The 18786-nt window shown below is 42.9% G+C and overlaps 1 protein-coding gene across 6 annotated transcripts in view; it reads right to left on the bottom strand.

Moving 5' to 3' along the window:
* Positions 1 to 18786, bottom strand: part of asxl2 (ASXL transcriptional regulator 2) — a 65921-nt gene that overhangs the window by 26182 nt on the left and 20953 nt on the right. For 3 of the 6 annotated variants that reach the window (XM_036549935.1, XM_036549937.1, XM_036549939.1), the window contains 3 exons: positions 18188 to 18296; positions 8921 to 9065; positions 1038 to 1156 (listed from right to left, as the gene is read on the bottom strand). In XM_036549935.1, the coding sequence (XP_036405828.1) occupies positions 1038 to 1156; positions 8921 to 9065; positions 18188 to 18296 (373 nt within the window). Of the gene's footprint in view, positions 1 to 1037; positions 1157 to 6637; positions 6922 to 8920; positions 9066 to 18187; positions 18297 to 18786 lie in introns of those variants that run through there. The other 3 variants (XM_036549936.1, XM_036549938.1, XM_036549940.1) reach the window with 2 other exon arrangements.

Raw genomic sequence — 18786 nt, 5'->3', positions numbered from 1 at the left:
ATGTTTAAAACTATGAACAAAACAGATTCCAGAAAAAAAATATATGTAAATGCATGTGTAAAATGTGGAAAAAAAAACATCGATGAACAAAACTTGACAAAGAGAAATGCAACGATGTGAAATGCGTTAATAATGCAGCCGGCATGGAGACAAAGCAATAATTTGCGTCATTTCAGGGTGCATCTAGTTTGCATTGCATGTCACCTATATTTCAATCATGACAGCAGCAGATGCTTCCCCTGATTCTATATTTAGACTTCTATACTGTTGTGCTAGACAGTCTGGGTTTTAAAAACAGATTACTTTTTCACAAACGGGAAAAAACAACTACTGGAATGCATTAGTACAAGCAGGTCACTTTTTTAAGACAGGAGGAAACACTACAAAAAGGTTTGGTGGAGTCAATTGTGCGTGGAATCACAGAAAGCCGAGATGGTAGTTATCTCCCTGAAACAAGCCCAACAGGGAGAGAGCAGTAGCATAAGAATGACCTAAAGTGCACATGGAACTCAACAACACACTCGCGCACCACTGCAGGTGAGGACACTGCTACTGCGGTAAAGTACTACAGTGAAACACGTATGGCATCAAAACTTCACAAGCACAAAAACCCCATAAACATTCAGCAGGCTCAGTTTTACCCAATGTATTATGACAGACACGGACAATAAACAGTCATATTAAAAGCACTTAAAAGAAAAAAAAACTATACACACTTGAATATCATCACTTAAAATGTTCACCTACTTGGGAATTAATGTCAATTTGAAGCTAACTGTAAAAACACAATAAGCGTTGTAACCACTGAACTTGGGGAGTGTTCTTATTTTACCTTTACAAGCTTGTTTGATAGATAGTCGATAAATACAGGCAAACACTTTCCCCGGGTTTTTTCATCCAGAGGAACACCAGGTGCCATTAGAAAACACTGTTAGAGGGGCAGGTGTTAGACATCTCACATCTGCCGGAGTCTGCGCCCTTTGATCGGGGGGGGCAGCGCACCTGAGAGCGCGTCAGAACAGCTGCGGGTGCCGTACCTGTTTGAGGGCCTTCTTGCTGTGCTTCTGCGAGGGCGAGATGAGCTTGCTGGGGGGCACGGAGGGCGAGGTGCAGCGCGACTGGGGCGAGGCCGGCTGGGACTGCAGCTTCGAGGCCACTGCAGGGGCGGGACACACAGGACAACCGTTACCCACTGCGCTGGGTACCTGGACCTACTCGGACCACCTGTGGCACAGCGCCTGGTCTGACCCACTATACCTGTGCACACCAGAGGCGCTGTTAGGTCCGATCATTCAATATTTTAAACCTAGCCCCAAATATTTTCGCCCTGAAAATAGAGGTGGTTATAGCAAAACAACAGACAGACTGTATAACAAAGCAGAACTTGACTTGCAGCGTCCGAAGGTGTGATAATATCTATTTCTTATAAAGGTAGGTATAACCTCCCCAACCTACCGATGCCAATCTCCCTTCAGAAAAGTCAAGCCCCAGGCAAACTGATCTTTTCAATAGCTAGAAACGCCCCTGGTGCACACACACTCTGTCCATCCTTCATCATTTCATATCACTGTGAGAGCCGCCACCGTGGGACACAGAGGAGCCGGCATGCTGATGGCACGGGGGAAACATTCCTCAAAGCTATCAGCGTACGCCGCTTTCCCAACATCATCCGCAGAGCACGGAAACTCCAATTAATTCATACACAACGAATGCTTTCGTGACATTTAAATTACAAGGCAGCTCTCTGCATCCCATTCATCTGTTTCGCTCCGCGATGGCTTTCCGTTGTCTCCCTTCACTTGCCAAGATCAAAGTGAAATATGACTGTTGGAGCAGCCTCGTTTGTACATGCGTGTAACTCAAATCAGGCCCTTGGTGTGCAATTAAAACTAAACATAGCCTCTTTTTATAAATGAAAGAACAATGATGTTTTTACTGTTGCTCTGGCACACCATATTTTTTTGCTCCCTCCATTGCTTCTCTTCACTCAAAGATACAGCAACAGAACTACAGTAAAGCTTGTCTTATCGTCCTGTGGCTCATTTTTCATGGCAGAGGGATTGATTTAGCCTCTAACTGAAGCTTTATCCTCAAACAACATGTGATTCCATCTTCCATACGAATAATAAAAAAGATAAAATAAACTTTCCACAAGCCACATATGATTAAAAAAAAGCACTATCATCATCCGTTGTGCAATAGAAATAGACCAGGGAGAAGTTAACGGTCTCCGCCAGTGTTGCCACATAGGTATTTTAAGCACTTGTATTGTGAAGCATTAAGCTCTATTGGGCAGAAATGTTCATGAGTCAAGTGCCAAACTAAGAGCTTTTCCTCTTTCCTTTATTCTTCACCTTTTTATGTAACATGAACTGTAACTGGTGTCCCTTGGCGTTCTTCAATTGCTCGACATCATCATTATCGTCAGGTCAAAGAATGGGCCCACGATATCTAAGCTTTGCCCCCACATTAATGCTACATTACTAGGGAGCTGGGGAGAAATTTACAGCCATTTACTCCATACATCAGCAAAGAGATTATCAAGCCCAACATTCCCTTGCATGGGTTTATTGGTAACGTTGGTCTCGCCAGCTTTTCCAGTATTGTGGGATTTCTTTCACAGGCGAGCATCACCATGGGACAAGTTTGGTTTTAATTACGTTCCACAACCTTTGGGAAAGCTATTTTAACACGCTGTTCTGAACTCTAGTACAACTTGAGCACCTTCCAAGATAAAAAAAAAAAAAAATGCAGAAAACTCAAATAAAACCAAGGAACTGAAAAGAAAACACACTGACATTTGCGTAATGTACAAGGCTCCAGAGAAGAGGGATGTTTCAAAACATTTAGTGCTGTAGCTAATTAGCCAAAGAGCCTGCATGATGTCTCCCCCTTGCCCAGTAAATATTCTTTATAATGCTATGTGACATTTATTTAAAGGCTCGCACCCTAGCTGAGTGTTCGTGAGAGGCAGAGGGTTGTAAGACATTTTAGCAAGCTTAGTCACACTGCCTTGCCCCATTTGGCGAAGGCAGTATTCTCATCTCCACAACCAAAGTGCAGGACATATTTTTTGAAGTAGCATATTGCATCCAGTGAGGCAGAGAACGTAGCTGCCGGAACAGGCTCGGAATCGAAAAGCTTGCTCTGTTATTTCTGTTATTGCAATGCTCATCCGCAGCCGAGACGCATATTTCTTACGTCTGTTCAAACACTGCAGCAAAATGGAAAATTGAACCAATATCACCTCAGGGGTTCCCGTTTATTTGGGGCCATTTATTTGGGTGAACTTTGCCCCCTTCTAGGAAATCAATTTGTTGAAGACAAAGAAACAATATTTGCTTAGAACACGTCAGAAACAAAGGGGATTTATTTTCTGTGATTTTAATGATACAGCACTTACACGTCCATACTTAGATCGAACCAGCTACGTACCAACATGTTTTATGAGCATGGACATCGTTTTAATAATTCATTCAGTATTATTACTTATATGTTTCAAATGACATTACTGAAACTGTCTCAGTTAAGAACTTTAAAAGCTCTGACTTGTCATTCTGAGAAAGCCTGAATATGTTACTCCATTAATAAATGGTTTATTCATGCCAGTGAGATTTGACTTCGGGGCTTCACAATTCCAACACTCTCGGGAGATACTTCACATTCTATTATTGCTAATTTGCTCCTACAGTAACGGTAACAGACACCAGATAAAAGCATTGCAAAGGATCAACCCATCTGCAAACTGCATCCACATCCTATGATGTTAATCTGCACATTAGGGCCAACCAACACTAGACTGTTAAACATATCTCTGTTACAAGATGAGAAAAAAAGACTAAAGCTAGCCTGAGGACATTTTGCATTCAGATTTGCAGCACAGAATCTTACTATGTGCCAACTGAAGTGAACTTTAGCTTCCTCCCTCACAATTGCATATGATGCCACTGTATGCACACATATTACATTGTTTATTTGCTTTGACCTTATGTTGAGCGAGTACATAAATTTAAATATTATCCATTTATGTTGCTGGATATTTGTAGTTGTGTTCCAACAAGGTTCTGAGCCTGCAACCTTCTGGATACAGGCCCTGTTGCTTAGCCCCTGCTCCACACTGCTGCTCATACATATATATATTACATTCACTAACAGACACTGCTTTTTAGTTATCAGTTCTGTTTTTTACACTTCACACAACCAATTACCACGCTGTCATTAATTTAACGTTTAATTTAACACAAGATAATTATGGGGAGTGTGACACAACATTTTGCTTTGCTTCTTTTTAAAAATACTTGTCGTGCATTATACTGAAAAGGGTCTGGTCTTGCAGATGTTTAATGTACAACACCTTATTTTAGTAGACAAGTAATCTACTATACATGTATGTCCCCAATGCAGGATATTGAAAAAGACATGCTATTAACCATTATCCCTCCTGCTAATACTGCTGCCAAAGTATTTCAGAGACATCATGGAGCTGGCTCTTTGTTGCCTGTCTGTCTGTCTGTCTGTCTATCTGTCCATCTCTCTGTCTCTAGCTATGCCTGGATTTGTCAAAGAAAACACATGTTTCATTATCTTTCATCCTCTATCTGCATTTGATTAAAAAATATGTTTTCCCACCATCCTAACGCATTTAAATTTTGATTGCCCAATACTGCAGATAACACAGTGGGGGCCTTCAGTCTAAAAGGCATTTGTCTTTAACATTGAGGAATGAACTGAAGCATTTTTTTCCTCCTAAAATGATATATTTCGTGTGCGTGTGTGTGTTTGTTTAGGACCAAAGTGGCAGCGTTTAGATGCCCCTTGGATACTGTTATTAGGCACTTTAGTTTTTGTTGCATCATTGGCCTCCATCTATGGGGTGTCAAAGACACAAACATTATGATCTGCAATTCAATTAATCTGGTACAACCAAACCATTGCCTCTTATTTCATCATTTCAGTTTGGCCCACTGCAATTGTGGAGATAGCAATTTACCACAGTTGCCTAGATAAGCAAGAATATTAGCAGCACATTTAGCTAATTATCGGTCTGGCTATTGAATTCAATATCCCATACTTAATGGTTATTACACCGATAGGGTCACATTGGGTAAAATGGACAGAATTTCACCACCAAGCTGAAATAAAGAGTGTTTAAACCTATATCAGGTACAGGCAACACACCTGTGTGCCAATCAATGTAATGTCACCACAGATTTGTGGTTTAGTCATGTGGAAATAAACAGAACCTGTCAAAAGTTTCAGCTTTTCCAATTTTCAGCACACAAAGCACACGTGTAGAAAAGACTGGTTACAGTGTGTTGTAGACAGGATGAACTGAGTCCAAGGAAAGTTTGGTTCAAATATCTACAGTATATGGGCAAAGAACAATATAAACTCTGTCTGAGGTTCAGCCTGTTGATTGCCATTTCTCAGTTCCAAATGGCTATAGCCATTTTCTCTTGAAGTTTGAATTGGAATTTAAATAGTTTCACTGAAAATCTCTCTATTTGTATCAATTAAGAGCATAACTTTTGTGGTTTCTTTGTGGCTTCTTTACTTAACATCATGCAACCTATCCTTTTGTGCTTTTACATTTGCAAATTGCATGTAAAAATCTTGTCTTTAATCAGTCTTTAAAAATTATTCTTGATCTCTTTGCTGTACAAAAATACAGTCATATTACATTGCAGCCAATGGTGTCTTCTACCCCATGTTATTGCCATGTGACTGTATACATTCTGTGTGATGGCACAGTCTGGTGTGAGTTCATGTCACTTGGTGATTTCTGCCCTGGTAGGATAGGCATCTAACGATGGCCTGGCAGACCAACTCAGGGACCCATCCATACTAGAATCCCATCACATGCGTGTGGGATTCTAGTATGGAAATAACAATGTGACCACTGTGGCAACCAGAAATGAAGGTCACAGATGAAGAGGTGCTGGAGACTAACAGGTCATACTGAACAGCTGCTGCATGGCAACCGATCTGACCTCTGACCTAAGGATCTGCATGATTGGAAACCTCTAAACTCATGATTTTAAAAGGGGTACGACTACAGTAGCCACCTGCACAGTGTTCACATATATTTCTATGATTCACTCCTGAGAGAACATGGCTTAAAAGAGTGTGATCTTCACTTGCATCAGCGCAACATAGATTTGCCTATCACCTGCACTGAAGCTTTGCTTAAAGAGAAGATATGACGATATCTGCCAGTCTGTCGCTATCTGCAGTTTTGTAAGGGAGAACTTAACTAAACCTTCCCATGACAGTGTTACTCAGTGGGCATCAAATTACTGTGCAAGCATAGCTCGAAACGGCAGCATGGCCACTTTAAATAAAACAGGAGGAATGCCCAGGATTTTCAAATCACTAATTGATGGCTGCAGTGTTAATGATTAATCCCGATAAACCTTTTTGGAATGCCTACCCTCTAATTAATTCCCTATGATTTATTAGAGACCACATGTGCACCCATCAGAGATATTAAGATATTAATCTTTGCCTTCATCCACTGGGTCTACTAATTATCTTTGTTTTAAATCACCCAGGGCCGGCTTCTGAACATGCTATTAAAACAAACAAAAAAAAAGGAGGAGGCCTTTTTGAGCAAGGAGCAGCTCTCAATGCAACTTACGTGAAAGACGAGCTGGAAGTTCTTGTCTACTGTGCATTTTAAGTCTCCTTTGCTGGTAAGGGCGTCTTCCTCTCTCTTCAACCATATAGCTGAGACTCCAGTTTATTCTGAGTTGGGTCTTAATTATTCCCTCTTTCTTTTTTTTTTTGCATTGACTGAGCTCACCGTTGGCCAATGTACAGTAAAGGGCAGCGAAGCCAAGCAGAGCACTCTGGTGCTTTGAAGTGAAGTTAATATTTTGTTTAACAGCTCTTTTTTACATTTCTGCATATAAGGAAGTGGTCACAGATGTTATCGAGAAGGCTCCTTCCTGTTTCTGGGGGTGTTTGTGCTAAAGAAACAGTGACACACAAAAAAAAAAAAAAAACTGCAAGCAAGCTAAAAAAGAAGCACACGGGCGATGAGCACGCTTAATTTGGCACTGAAAACATGTGAACAGAAATAAGCGCTGCAGAAAATGAGCACCAGAAGTGGTGCCGCGCGTTAACCCTCTGCAGGCCTGCCAGTGCGCGTTCAGCGCGCAGTTTTTTAGCACCTTCCCTTTGACGGCAGCCGGGCGCTTGCTTCGCCTCCTGCAGCTGCAGCATGCAACCGCACCGCCCGTCGGCCCCTTCCGCATAATTACCCTCCATTAGCGACGCGCTGGATATTTTGATTAAACAAAATCAAGCGCAATCACTTCTCACGGGCGGCCGGGGCGATTGCACGGCGGCCTCCTCCGTGCACAGCTTTCTCCAGCTTTTAATGCACGTCCGTAATTTGGATGACCGTTCTGTCTCGTGGAAATTAGGTCCAAATAGTCAAAAAAGGAAAATGCATTGTGTGCGTGTATGTACGCAGGCTAGCACTGTGAGGATTAGGACATAAAAAAGCATGCATGAATGCACTGTACTCTGTTTCTGCAGACACCCCTGTATTTAAGGCACAACTTCCTGATCACACTAGCATTCACTGCTGTTAGTGTCTCTGCATTATAGTGTAGTATAGTACTCTGCAGCTTATAGTATTAACTTGCTTAGCAAGCACTTAGCAAGCAGGCTCAGGGTGACTTACACAGCCAACATTTCTTCATACTGCCCTTTACCCTTCTGGATATTTTCCTGGAGCGTTTGAGGTCAAGTACCTTGCTCAAGAGCACGATGACAGCACACCACCTGGGATTGGATCCTGCAGCCTTCTGGTTCCAAGCCCACTTCCCTGCGCACTCTTCCACACTACCACGCTCCCGCACCCTTTGGGTGACTGGACGTGAGCCACCGCACTCCCACCATTGGAAGCTCTCCCCGTTGCACTTTTCCAAAATCGTTATTTCCACTGATGTAAGCAGATTATTCACCTTGGTAAGAACCGGCCGGTGGTACGTCAGACCCGAGCCCCTGCTCACAGTGACACAGGCTTTCTGCACACGAGCAGAACGTTACAGGACAAGCAGGCTGAGTTTCTCCTCACGGCACAGAATCCGCTGTTTTCCTTATAACTATGGTTTTACTCATTTTGATTGATTATGAATTCCTGCAGTCAAATTTTCAGGAAAAGGGTAGAATTAAAAAACCGAGTGTTACATTATGCCCCGTTACTCATACATTTCAAGTGAAAGATATATTACTGTGTATCCATGGGTCACATTGACCTCCCTCTCTAAATAAGAGAAGTACCACATTTGCTGTTCTCTGGTGATATATGTCTTCGCAATACTGATGTGACAGCACTATAAACCCTATTGTCTGGTGTCCCCAGTGGCTACATGTGGCAATACACATACGCTTCATAGTGGTGTATTTCGCAAATAAATTCAAGATTACTGCATTACTGTGCACTGACTGTTATTTGACAATCCATGTATTGAAAAAGCTCTGATCTAAAAGTTAAAATTAACTTTTTTTTCCACGTCTTCATACAGTACTCATTGTGAGTTTGCCAGTCATTGAAAGTAACAATGAAGGTTAATAAAAACAGAACACTCACTTCCCTTTTTTATGTAAAGGAAGATGTATACTGTGGTAGGATTGAATATAAACTTCTGTGAGGACAGGGGTTTCTTCATCTGTACTTTGATGGTCAAATTAGATTGTGATCTAATTAGATAACAGTAATACAAGATGCAATCGAATTTATTTGTAAAATGCAGTTGCACAGCATACCTACAATTCCATATTCAGCCACTAGGGGCACTGAGAGGAAATAACCTCTATGGTGGAAATAAGCACTCTATGGTGGTCCAGTTGTCCTTTATCATTCTTTTCTTGGGTGAACAGCACTCACAGAAACATGGGTAACTCGTACCTCTCCTACGCCACTTGCCCTTCCGACTCTCTTTGCTGTTGGTGTTGTTGCTGTTTTCTGTGCTCTGGGAATCGGAGGCGATGTCGCTGCTTTCCTCCGATCCATCCTCCGACAGCTCCTTCGGACTGTCCGAGACGTCCTTCTGCTTCAAACACACACCACCCATAAGACAACACATGATATAACTGGTTAGTAATGGGGATGAGAAAATAAAACCACACATTTTTCATGATGGTCTAGCTACCACAAGTGTAATAAAACCTGCATCACAAAAACCCTGGGTCTTTGAGATGAATACAGGACCCCAGAATACACTTCAGATTGGGGCTCAATTTGCAACATCTAAGTGTTCGCTCTAATAGGGTTCAACTAGTTACTTCATTGCAGCCTCTTCCTCTCTAGTACTGTAATTCCAATTGTACTTTCCATTTCCTGGAAGGCAGTATTTTAACAGCATGAATCCTACAGCATTTGATGTGATGTGATGTCAATAACAGGGCTATTCATCCTTGGTCCCGGAGGGACGTGGGCTTTGCAGGCTTATGTAACCAGGCAGGCACTTAAACAGTGTAACAATTGTCTTGTTTCAACCAATTTAGTATTGATGCTCACTTCTGACTATTAACAGCCCTTTTCCAGTGTAGAATTGGATCCAGCCTAATACACATGGGAGTCAGAACTGGCTGACCCAGTACGGCAAAACTGCATCACACTGAATGCTGGTATCTACCAATAAAGAGACACCTGCTTACTTCCATCTGCCTCTGGTTCTTTGCTGTGATCAGTGATAGCAGTGTGCTTCTTTCTTCTTGTATCATCTCTGCTAGTTTAAGACAGTAACAAAAGCAACTTACTGATGCAACTTGCTGGCATTGGCTACAGCTCCATAAGCGGACCAGCACCAGTCATTCTAGTGGGCCTAGGTAACACAAGTCAGTATGACAAAAACACCACCTGGAATGTGAACCAGGTGAGCCATTTGGGCACCGATGCTACAGTGGAAAGGAGAGTGTTGCAATGAGAGTGGGATCCCCGCTGGACTGCATACCTCCAGGAGCAGGTGGCCCTGCTCTACAATGAAGATGTTTTTCATGTTTTGTCCACAGTGCTCTTTGTACCAATGAGACTGCGTACTTCAAACTAGATCACGTGTAGTTGCGTTCTGCACATACATCTCTGCAGCCCAGTCTCAATCTCCTCGCCTCGCGCCAGGCAATCCAGCTGCACTCTCTGTCAAACCGCACCTGGACTTTACCCCTCAAACGCCACCGCAGAGAGCAGACAGCAGCTGTCAAGCGGAAGCGCTTGGATCTGACCTGGCCGTCACAATGCGGCGTGACAATCTGTTTAGATAGGTGGAATTTTTCCATGACCACTGCTCGCATCTGGCACGGCACTTCAGAAGCGAGGGCGAGCCCACTTCCCATGTGACCACTTTAGTGACATTGTGTGGCGCTTAGCTTGGATTCATCCCTAAGGAATCCCTAAGGATTCATCCCCATTAACAATAAAAGCCATGAAAGTGTTGGTTTTTTGAAAGCAGCTCAGCAGTATATATTACTGTTATGGTTCACATGTTATGTTAGCTAATCTTATGGGTGATTACTGGTTGAAAAGGACTGGTTACTATAGATTCTGCAGTAAGTGAAATCTATTTTCCATTTTTGTTATGCATCTACACTTTCCCCATGACAGACTTTAAAACATCCTCGGGGCTTGTTTGCTGCACTGAGCTTGAGGCAATGAATGGTATGTCTTTGCAGATAATTTCAGGGATTTCTCAGATGTCAAAATCTATTCCCAGGGAAGCATCAAACCCACTTCTACTGAGGAGAAGCCCAACTCCTGGACTATTTCATCTGACTGCGTTAAACTCCCCTTTCTTTCAGCTTCGTGGACAAATTTTTCCCTCGTGCCACAGACGTCCTTTTTAGGTCATGAGAGAAGCTCAGCATCAGTGGGCGAAGACACATGAAACAGCGATCGGGGGACCTCTGGGAGTGGAGCACCTATCAGGTTCAGCAGCCCATCATTCTGACAACACGGTGACTCAACAACGGAACAGCTCCCAGCATGCCAAGCAAGTAGATTTCACTCTGCAAGACTGATGCATTTATCCACCAGCACCAAACACACAAAGGAGAGATGAAGAGATGCATAAGTCATCTTAGAATTTACAAAGGACTTCTCTTACTGTGTTTTTTTTTTCAAATGGTCATTAATCTTCTTGACTACGGATGCATTTAAGAAAGTAAACACAAGGAAATAGACTGCACCTGCCACTCCAGGAACAGGTAATAGGAACTATAATTGTACTAGGTAACAAAAGTGACAATCTGTTGTTAGGAACCTTCAAATGTGCTTTGTTCTCCATGCCGATCTTTGTTATGAGGAAGAGACTGTTATCTTCACAAAGGTTTGAGTGTAAATGCCTTGACTTAGTGCTGCCAGGGCTCACTGATTCAGAACCCCTCTCTGAGCACAGCCGCAATTGATTTGATCATTTTAGCTGAGGTACTGTCCCTAGCTATTTAACTTAATCTTCTTCAATCAATACTCTGCCGCGGTGCCTAAAGAATCCCCTTGTTGTATCATTCGATAAAATGATCGATTCAGAAACATTTGGCAGTTTACATCTCCGCTTTCCCTCTGTATAACGTCCATGACAGTCATCAAGTCCCTCAGTCTGTTTCATTGACAGAGTAGCAAATGTTCACAGGGTGATTACGTGGCAACAGCCCGTCAAAGTGCTGTGAAAGAAATGGAGATGAATAGGTGTGCTAACGCAGCAGAAATTCGGCAGAAGTGACAATAGACAAGGAGAACTTTCAGGGAAGTGAAGTGAAATTATGAGGATACAGGTAAAATCCCACTTTATCCCACTGGGCTAAAGAATGTGTTGGCAACATGTAACGGACAAACACTTAGGCCTTTTTGGGATTATGAATTAGATTGATTAAAATTGAAATTTTTTAAAGAAAAATACTTCTGACCAATGAAAAACTCTCTTTCCACTAACCAGTTAGGATTGAGAGTTCTTGTACTGCATTTACAAAACCTTGGTTATCTTCCACATGTTCCTAGTCCTTAGTTTCTGGGTCTATGGTTCCAAGCAGATATTTACTTTCAAGCAATTAAACACTTGACAATTGACAACACAATTGCTTTAAATGGATCAGTTTAGCCACTCTATCCATTTGTCCAGAGTATTCCTTAAAATTCCTTAGAAATTGCTGTAGAACACACACAATGTATGAAACTCCTTTACCCTCACAAATTGGGGATGTCCCAAATGTTTTGACCTATATTTGCATGTATCTTGCAACATTTGCCATAGTTTTTGACAGCAAAAATACCAGTCTTCCAATATAATACAAAGTGAGACAATATAATATAATATAATATAATATATCTTCCTTCAAAGTTCGTCATGGGACTGCACTCATAGTGCTGATTTAAATCACAGCACAGGTTCATTCTGGCAAATATCAGCATGTGGCAGAAAATTTCACTGGGCAGTGTAGTGGTAATCCCACATCACAGTGCAACCATGCACTGCATGTTAAAAAACCAAAGCAGATAGAGAATCTTTTTTTCCCAAAAGAAGGTTCCTGAAGCTGGATGAGACGCGATAAGCACTAATCTCTACGTGAGTAGGGAAGGAGTTATCAGTTCCACCCCCAGTAATTACGCATTATCATTCAAAGCGAGGTGCCATTTGTCAGGCTGCAAGCTCGATTTCGAGACTTCGCGTGAAAAAAAAAAAACCTTTGAGACGGCATCTATCAAAATATCACTTTTCACTGGCGCCTTGAAGCACTGGCATAGCACCACCAAGCTTGGCTCTGACCTGCGGGATCGGAGCCACGCAAAAATTCACCTTTTTCAGGCTCAGCGGGGTGTGCTGGGGGTGACGCATTGTCATGAAACAAAGAGCACACCACCCTTGCAGGCCACCCCTCTGCTGAGGTGGACTGGACCAAAAAAGACATTCTTTTGTGACAAGTCTATTGGCAGTACTTTGCTTTAGTATGGCTGCATGCTTCTTCACAGCTCAGGATAAAGCAGAAAAAAATTTAAAGACTAAAGAGCCAAGCGGTGTTTCACTAGTTCTGCATGGAGTATATTGGGTGAAGACCACAGTGTGTTGCTGGTATGGGGTGATACTAGTCGGCTATGCTTGAAAAAGACAGTGTTACAGGTTTACCAGCAGGCATTCATAGAACCTTCATCTACTCACTGTGTTCAATGAAAAAAAAAAAAAACAAGTATTAAAAACGTGGGATTTTTGGACTTTTTTTTGGCAAGACATGGGTCTGCAGTAGTGTGCCAGGTGTCATACGAGACCCAGGTCACAGTCTCAGACGCGTAAGACGCAGCCAAACTCACCCACGCCGGAGGTCAGGTTTCTCCGTGCCTTTGTTTTACTGTGTTCCATGGGTGGGCAGCAAAGCCACAATAACCAAACAGCGCCTCACAATAAGGCCCTTTCATGAAGCTGCCTCAGGAGCCAAAAAGACTGCAGGGGCGGCAGCTTTCTCCAGGCTCAATCACACACTCTTGGCACCATTAGCTAATGGTAAATAGCTTAGCATGCAGCCATGGTCTCGGGCATTTTCAGACTTTCAAAAGGCAACTCAAGCCGGCGAAGCGTGAAATGGGAGTAGTCAGGTGTGATGGTAGGAGCTGGGCTTGTAACCAGTAGGTTGCGGGTTCATTTCCCATGTGGGACACTCTTGTTGTTCCCTAGAGCTAGGTGCTTAACCCATATTACTCCAACAACATTTCCAGCAGTACAAATGGATGACTTGTTAAAATGTAAGCTATGTAACTACACGGCGTGCTTCTCCCAAGGTCAAATACATACAGGCAGCAATTCAAAGGGGAGCTTTGCCACATATTACACAGCACCATAAGTGTTAGCGGCACATTCTCTGCATCCTGTGCTTTCAGTGCTGTGCCTGCCTAGCACTCATTCAGAGACTACCCGAAAATGGAAAGATGGAAGTACTGCACCTAATTTACAAGCACAGCCACTATTATTGTGCATGTTGCAGCAGTAGCTGTAACAACAGCGGCGGGTGTGTCATTTTAAAATAACCACTGCAGCAAAGATTTTATCAGCTTTCACTATTGCTAGGGATCATGTCTTCTGAACAGACAATCAGCAAAACATAAGAACGGGTGAATGTAGATCGGAAAAATACTGTTATTGATAAGCTTTATTTTAAAATAAATCATGAATAGACAACTATGTATGGATGGCATATATGGACGAAGCTGTACCCACACAGTGGTGTGTTTTATATGTGCTCTGATTCTTATTTCAGTGAAGCTGTGCAGTAAAGACATGTTCTTTATCGGATTCACAAAGATTTGAATCCACAAAGCATCGCACCAATAAAATGCCTAAGCACACACTGCAGAGTTGAAAACTGCAATTTCCGTGTGCTGCAGTTCAAGGTCAAACACAGGGAGGGTGAGAGTTAATGTATATAGAGTAGTCCCACAGTCACCCTTGTAGATAAGGAACAGCCTGTGCTGATCAATACATTTAACACGCTCACCTGGAGGAGCAAAGCAAGGTCTAATTCTTCATCCATAATTTCCTAACTATTACAGCAAAGAACAATGAGCTTTAAGGGTTAATAACCGGTGTACTATGCCGTAAGGAACTGGAAAATGTCTGTCAGTGAAGTGAGTCAGGGTAAGGGTGAGGGTTATGAAGGATCTTCTCATTTCTAGAGTACCTTCCACTACAGTCTGGTAAGATTTGATCAAGCACAAATAATCTTCTGGTCACAAACAAATCCATCCTCATACTGTATTCTCACTTTTGTCCCTGCAATTCATAAACCCATCTGAGAAACCCTGTTGTCCTCCTAAATAAATTAACACCTTTTTCTCTGATCAGATGCCTTTTTCTCCTTCAACCAAGGGGAACTACCCACTGATAGATTTGCATATCCTCAAGGTGATTGGTCACAAAAAGTATGAAATAACTTGGTTGGTTTGAAATAAGTTAAAGTTTTAAATGACTGGACGTCCTGAGAACAATCACTTTGAGATATTTGGTGCCTGGACAGACCAGAATGATATAATAGATAGTTGGAAACAGCAGCATCTGGCCTGAGCATTGTGCACGGGCCCACCTTCAAAAGTCAACATGTTTATTTCTCTGCCCAATGTAGCACTGGAGTCATAGAACACACTGAAGGTCTAGCTTTGTGTGTTTTTCAGTTGAAGCTGTGTGCAGTAAATTGTTTTTCCTTTAACCTCTGTGTCAGTGGCAGTCTTTTATGGAGCAACACTTCAGATTCTAAGATGAAAATAATACCGAGTCAGAGAGACTGTTTTGCTGGTATTATTAGTATTTGGTTGTTATTTTTGCTTACAATCTGAACAGTCAAGTTGTGGTATTGTCCTTGAAATAAACACTGTTGTTGTTGAGTCAGTTACTCTGGACAATGTCAGTACAATGTCTGCACTGCTGTTAAGTGGGGCGCGATGTGGCCCTGATTCTTAGACATGTGGTGTAATTACAGCAGACTGCAGAGGACCACCACTGTACAGCTCACAGCCTTTTTTTTTCATTTCAACAATGAGAGACTTGGAAACTGCATCAGAAATATTAGTCATATTTCTTTTTTGTGTAATTTTCTGAATGAACCTGTTCTTATTGCTACAATCGATTTTGAGAAAATCTGTAGCTGTCTTCAAACAAAGCCAACGCTGAGAGAGGCACAGTTTTGACAACAGCGCCTTCACAAAGAACATGCAGCTCTCAGACTGCTGCTGTGAGCGTATACAACATGACTTCACAAAAGACATCTTCATAGCCATAGTTATCGTCATCTCAGCAATTTTTTTATAAATAAAATTCAAGATTTTTACAATCTTTTAAAGATTGTAAATATTTTTTATAAAGTAGCTTTACAGGTGTTTGGGACTGGGAGATGTTGTAAAGCAGACAAAGACATTGCGTATAACAGCAGAGTTTGTTTCCCAATGAAACATTCTTACAGAAGAAGATCCAGATTCTAGTGATGGCAACTGCATTATGATGGGTGGAATTATGATGTGCTGTCTCCACATGAAAACACAATGGTTGGTTAAAATCACTGAATCAATGATGACTCATAGTTCCATCCACTATATAGTTAATGAAGCCTCGTTCTCCCCTCCTTCATAGATACCACTCCATAGAGTGCAGCCCTTTAGAACCTTTCCACACTGTATTGCCAAATCTTATTCAAGGAAATCTATTATAAACTACTTTGGATTAATACTTCAACATTAGTTCAACTCTGTGGCCAATATTCAATTTAATTACAGTGCACTTTGCCCTTAACTTTGAGTTATGAATTTGAGAGAGTGACTTAATTCGTTTGTTATGCAACTGTGTAGAACAGTATGTGTATGTGTGTGTTTCACAATCCAAGGATCTGAACTGAAAAAATAAACATTGGACATCTAAACTGACATTCTGTGTATCACCATTTCAGACTGCGATAAAAAAAAAGGTTTGGGGAATCCTAAACTATAATTTTTGTGTGGTTGACATGGGAAACGTTGCTGGTTAGTGCAATAAATATCCACTTGGCGCAGAGATGGCGCGGTCAATATGATCGATGGGGACTCGGCCCTGGCAGCGTGGAAACCCAGGGCGCTCGATTGAGAGCTCAGCGCTGTCAGTGGGCGGCCGGAGAAGATCGCACCGAGGCTCTTACAATGGGCCCCCGTTGTGGGGGGGGGGGGGGGGGGGGGGAATATAATGGAGACAGAGCTGCGGATCGATGAACACAGCGCGGCCGGGGCCTCCAGAAGCCGCTAAATTTAATGGAAACGTGGCGCTGGCCTCCTCCAGCTCCCCCGGATCAATAGTGGCTCCGCTACGGCCTGGCAGAGGCCGGCGGGATCAATGGGGGGGGGGGGTTGCCGCGGAGAGAGAGAGACCCGGGGCAAGGACGCACAGCGGCACCCATCAGCCTCTGGTGTGCTGACGTCACTGGGGGGGGGGGGGGGGGGGCGCACTGACGCACCCAAGCTGCACCTCCCCTGTTGGGCTCCAAACCTCCCTCCCGCTGGAGGTGGAAGAGGTGAAGGAGGAGGCCCGCTGGAGGTGGAGGAGGTGAAGGAGGAGGCCCGCTGGAGGTGGAGGAGGTGGAGGAGGAGGCCCGCTGGAGGCTGCACTCTGCTCGAAGGCATAATGATGCCTTTCGATTTCGCTCGCGGCCGGGCGTGCGTGACGGAGGTTTTGACGCCGTCAGCAAGAAACAGTTTTGGCGGGGGGGGGGGGCAAGGAGAAAATTGCTTTTGATGGCATAACAAAACACTTTTACATTCTGTCGCTGGTACCATTTCAGGACAAAACCAGCAGTGTGCAGATTAAGAGTCAGACTGAATCAGCCAATCAGAAATTACGGCTCCTCTTCCCTGGTGCTAAACGGAGTCAATGCTCTCAAACGAGGGGCTGCAACGAGGGCTCCATGAACCACATGACAGCCGGCCTCCAAGCAGACCAATAAAAATGTAATTCAATAAAACAGAATACTGCACAGGAACCAATTAAATTAATGGTGATGCAACACATACAGTATTTTGGACAAGACAACAAGTTACACTCCACAGCTCATCCATGGTTTTGGACAAAGGCCAGATAAGTGCACAATTAGGATATAAAGCTCATGTGAAAAAAAGGCTAATAAACCACACCAGGAGACTTTAGCCAATACTTAACAATTTAAGTGTAGGCTGTACACTCTCACGTTAATATGTAGCCTGCCATTTGAATCACAAATACAGAAAATTCTGTTATCTTTCCTGTACAAAAAACATTGGTCCCTACCACAAACTGTGGTTCTAAACAACAGTTTCATTTTAGAATGGACGATCTGAACACACACATACTCAAGCATACACACACACACATAATAACCACACACACACCCATATGCAAGCACATGCACGCACACGCACATGCGCACACACACACACGCATACGCGCACACGCGCACACACACATACACACACACATTTAAAATAGGCCGACCTACATAAAATTCTTCTCGAGGAAAAAGGATAACCTTGTAACTGTTACATTTATTGAAGGCAACCATCTGGTACAACTTGTCAGACACCATTAGAAACGGAGCATTCAGGAATCGATTCTGTGACACCCTGAATGCTTGCTTAGTTTGTCCTTCCTCCTTAAACGAGCAGTTGTTCCATGCATTCGGCGTTGCTTTGTTATTCAGGGACGCTCACCTTCAGTGTGTAGACTCCCATGCGGCCAGGTACTTTGTAGAAAATCCCCTGCTCCCCTCTGGAATTGGTGTGCAGCATTGCATTCAGGCACGCCAGTGGAGATGTGCCACTAGGAACAGGAGAGAGAGCCAATTACACTGCGGCCGCCCAAAGCACACAGGCGCATTCCTGTTTGAGGGGAAGCAGCCTGGTTTCTGTGCTTGGGTTTTGGGAAGCAACCGCACAAGAGTCAAATCTTACAATTTCACTCTCCTCTCATGACAAGAGGTGGAACGTCTTATCTAATAAGCGTGAGAGAGTCAAGGCTTTCTTAGAAAATCTTTTTTTTTTTTTTTTCCTGATGCAATGTTGTGCTCTGCACTACTCACGAGCAAGTCAATACTCCAGTGAACCATAATGACTGCCTTTCCATCTGTGTGCTGCAACATGTATTATGAATTATGTGGATGACAGGTAAATTAATAATGTCTAAGTACTTATAAATAATCTAAATTTCTATTATCATAAAAAGACACGCCATTGTCATGCAGATTAGATGTTGCAACATTACGCACATCATGATGTTTCCTGTGTACAGTGGAACTGGAGCCAGTCAAACT

This window comes from Megalops cyprinoides, chromosome 17, assembly GCF_013368585.1.
Source record: "Megalops cyprinoides isolate fMegCyp1 chromosome 17, fMegCyp1.pri, whole genome shotgun sequence".
NCBI classification, from domain to species: Eukaryota; Metazoa; Chordata; class Actinopteri; order Elopiformes; family Megalopidae; genus Megalops; species Megalops cyprinoides.
Note: the sequence above shows the minus strand (reverse complement) of the source record. Positions and strands in the feature narration are given on the sequence as shown.